The sequence below is a fragment of the Penaeus japonicus genome, unplaced genomic scaffold, assembly GCF_977035675.1.
Source record: "Penaeus japonicus unplaced genomic scaffold, GWHDUDI00000001_assembly GWHDUDI00000013, whole genome shotgun sequence".
NCBI classification, from domain to species: domain Eukaryota; kingdom Metazoa; phylum Arthropoda; class Malacostraca; order Decapoda; family Penaeidae; genus Penaeus; species Penaeus japonicus.
In genome coordinates, this window is record NW_028234415.1 from 488,195 (window position 1) to 490,694 (window position 2,500).

The window sequence follows — 2,500 nt, forward strand, 5'->3', positions numbered from 1 at the left end:
GAATATATTAGTAATTATAGTTATAACAATGATAATAACGATAATGATTATGATAATGAAAATATTGATGATAATGATCATAATGATAACAATAAAGATAATAACAATAATGACATTGACAGTAATAGAGCTCATGATAATGATGATAATAATGATAATAATATTAATAATAATAATGATAATAACAACAATAATAATAATGATGAGAATAATGATAATAATAATAATAATAGTACTACTATTAATAATAAAGATAATATAGTAATAATGATAACAATGATAATAATGATAATGATAATAATAATAATGATAATGATAATAATGATAATAATAATATCAATGATAATGATGATAATGATAATAATGATTATAACAATAATAATAATAATAATTATTATTATTATTATTATTATTATTATCATTATTATCATTACTATTATTATTATCATTATCATCATTATCATTGTTATTATTATCATCCTTATAATTACAATCATTATTACCGTTATCATTACCATTATTAAGAAATAACGATAATAACAATAGTAATAATATACAACGGGAATGATAATGATAACCTCCAACAAATATTGAAAACTTGGCACAACGAAATATATTTACGCTCGTAGTTGCTTCGCGTCGTCTGCTGGTTTGTTTACATCGGAAGTGAAAAGTGCGACCTTGGTGGGTTCTCGTTTAAAACTTTCTTTATTGTTATTTAAATATTGATTGGTTGTTCATCATGATTAGTCAAGTTAATCATTAGAACATGGAGCGTCTTCAGTAGTTAAATTAGTGGGATATTATTATATATGATAAGATTTATTGAATGATAATGTTTTTAGTTGGAGTTCTGTGACGTTGTTGATTTTTTAGTTAAAATCGTTAAACGTCACAAGGATAGTGGTATTCTTATTTAAAGGTCATTGAATGATAATATGTATTTGATCCTAAATTCTTAAGGTTGTGCAGGGATATTCGTTAATCATGGAGTTACGATTGATTTTAAAAATATGTATTTAAAGAGAAAAAAATACATCAGCTCTAATATACCTCAAGAATTATAAGAAAGGTATGATATCTGGTTCAAATTGACGTAAATGTTTATCAGATATAAGCTTATCGGCCAGTAGCCATTACCCCATATCCGAAACTCTGCCACTGGCCTCCATATCTTTGGTGTTTTTGCGAAAAGAAAACTTTAACGTATTCTGATGCCTTATTTGATGATAAAGTACTAAGATTTGTGTTGTCTTGACGTTGCGCAGCTACCAACATGTGGAAACTACATGGCAAAGGAAAGTTAGAAAAAAAATCTCGAATGTAGGCAGACCACATCCCCTAAGAGACTGTACCAGTGCTCTAGCAAAGGCCAGGAAACCACCATATATATATATATATATTCTTGCTAAAGAGAACATGGAGTGATTTCATATTTGATAGTATTTACTAGTTGTGGAGGCCACAGTGGTCACTTATATTGTATCTTTGATTAATGACTGTGGACTTTCTTTGACAATCTAGTGATATGTGATATCTCACATATTCATTATGAGAATTTCCCTAGTTTTCCACTATCTTTGCATAGTCCCTTTCAAGAAAAACAAATGTGCAGATTATTATGGAAGAATGTCAAAATCTGGGCCAATCATTAAAGAAGAGCAGTGAATTCTGATCACGTTAAAGTCTCAGACAAAAGCAGTGATTCTTTTATAAACCTAAAATAGTAGATACACTCATGTAGCTTAGCCTTTTTTTTTTTTTGTCACTGAAATTTTATACCATCGAGTCTAGTTTTTAAGAAGATTGAGTATCTCTTGCTGCCAAATGCCATGCCTGCCATGTATCTAACAGATAATTTGTTCACACATATTTTCGGATAAAGCAACTATGCTCAATATAATAATTACTCTTATCCAGTATGCAGAATAATACCCAATACTTTTATTAATTTTACATTCCACTAATTAAGAGTCACATAAAATAAATTGTTCTCTTATTATCATCTCAACAAGAAATACAGTAGAGACAAATACAAGGGTAAATACTTTCCAGATGAAAAGTATACATGTAATACTTTTTTCCTCTCAATAAAACTTTTTTTCAGGGTACCAAAGAATACAAAAGTGATGAGACCCTCTTGAGACAATAAGATCCAAGAAGAAGATGCACAAATACTCGGTAAGGCTTAGCTTCAGTTCCTCTCTTATTAAAAAGATATTTTGTACACTGATATACCATTCTCTTCAGATATGATGTTGCTGTAGGAAAGGTCAATGAATATGTAGAAGCACATATATGTATGTTCATAGGTAGCTGTATTTACTAATTTGAAGGCTACTTAGCCGTCATATGATATTAAAATGGCCAATCACTTTTGGGTAATTGTATTTATCACAGTCATTTATTATCCAGTTTAATGGATTTTAAGCAGAAAAGTGGTATAGTGTAGTATTTAATGGTACTTGTAATATGATCATGAAATTAATAATAAGTTTCT

General features: G+C 28.5%; 1 protein-coding gene across 3 annotated transcripts in view; it reads left to right on the forward strand.

Moving 5' to 3' along the window:
- Nucleotides 1-642: 642 nt before the first annotated feature.
- LOC122260227 (uncharacterized) overlaps nucleotides 643-2,500 on the forward strand; it is a 2,840-nt gene continuing 982 nt past the window's right edge. The window contains exons 1-2 of one of the 3 annotated variants that reach the window (XM_086542979.1): nucleotides 643-673; nucleotides 2,108-2,181. In XM_086542979.1, the coding sequence (XP_086399105.1) occupies nucleotides 2,167-2,181 (15 nt within the window). In that variant the 5' untranslated portion in view covers nucleotides 643-673; nucleotides 2,108-2,166. Of the gene's footprint in view, nucleotides 685-1,487; nucleotides 2,182-2,500 lie in introns of those variants that run through there. The other 2 variants (XM_086542977.1, XM_086542978.1) reach the window with 2 other exon arrangements.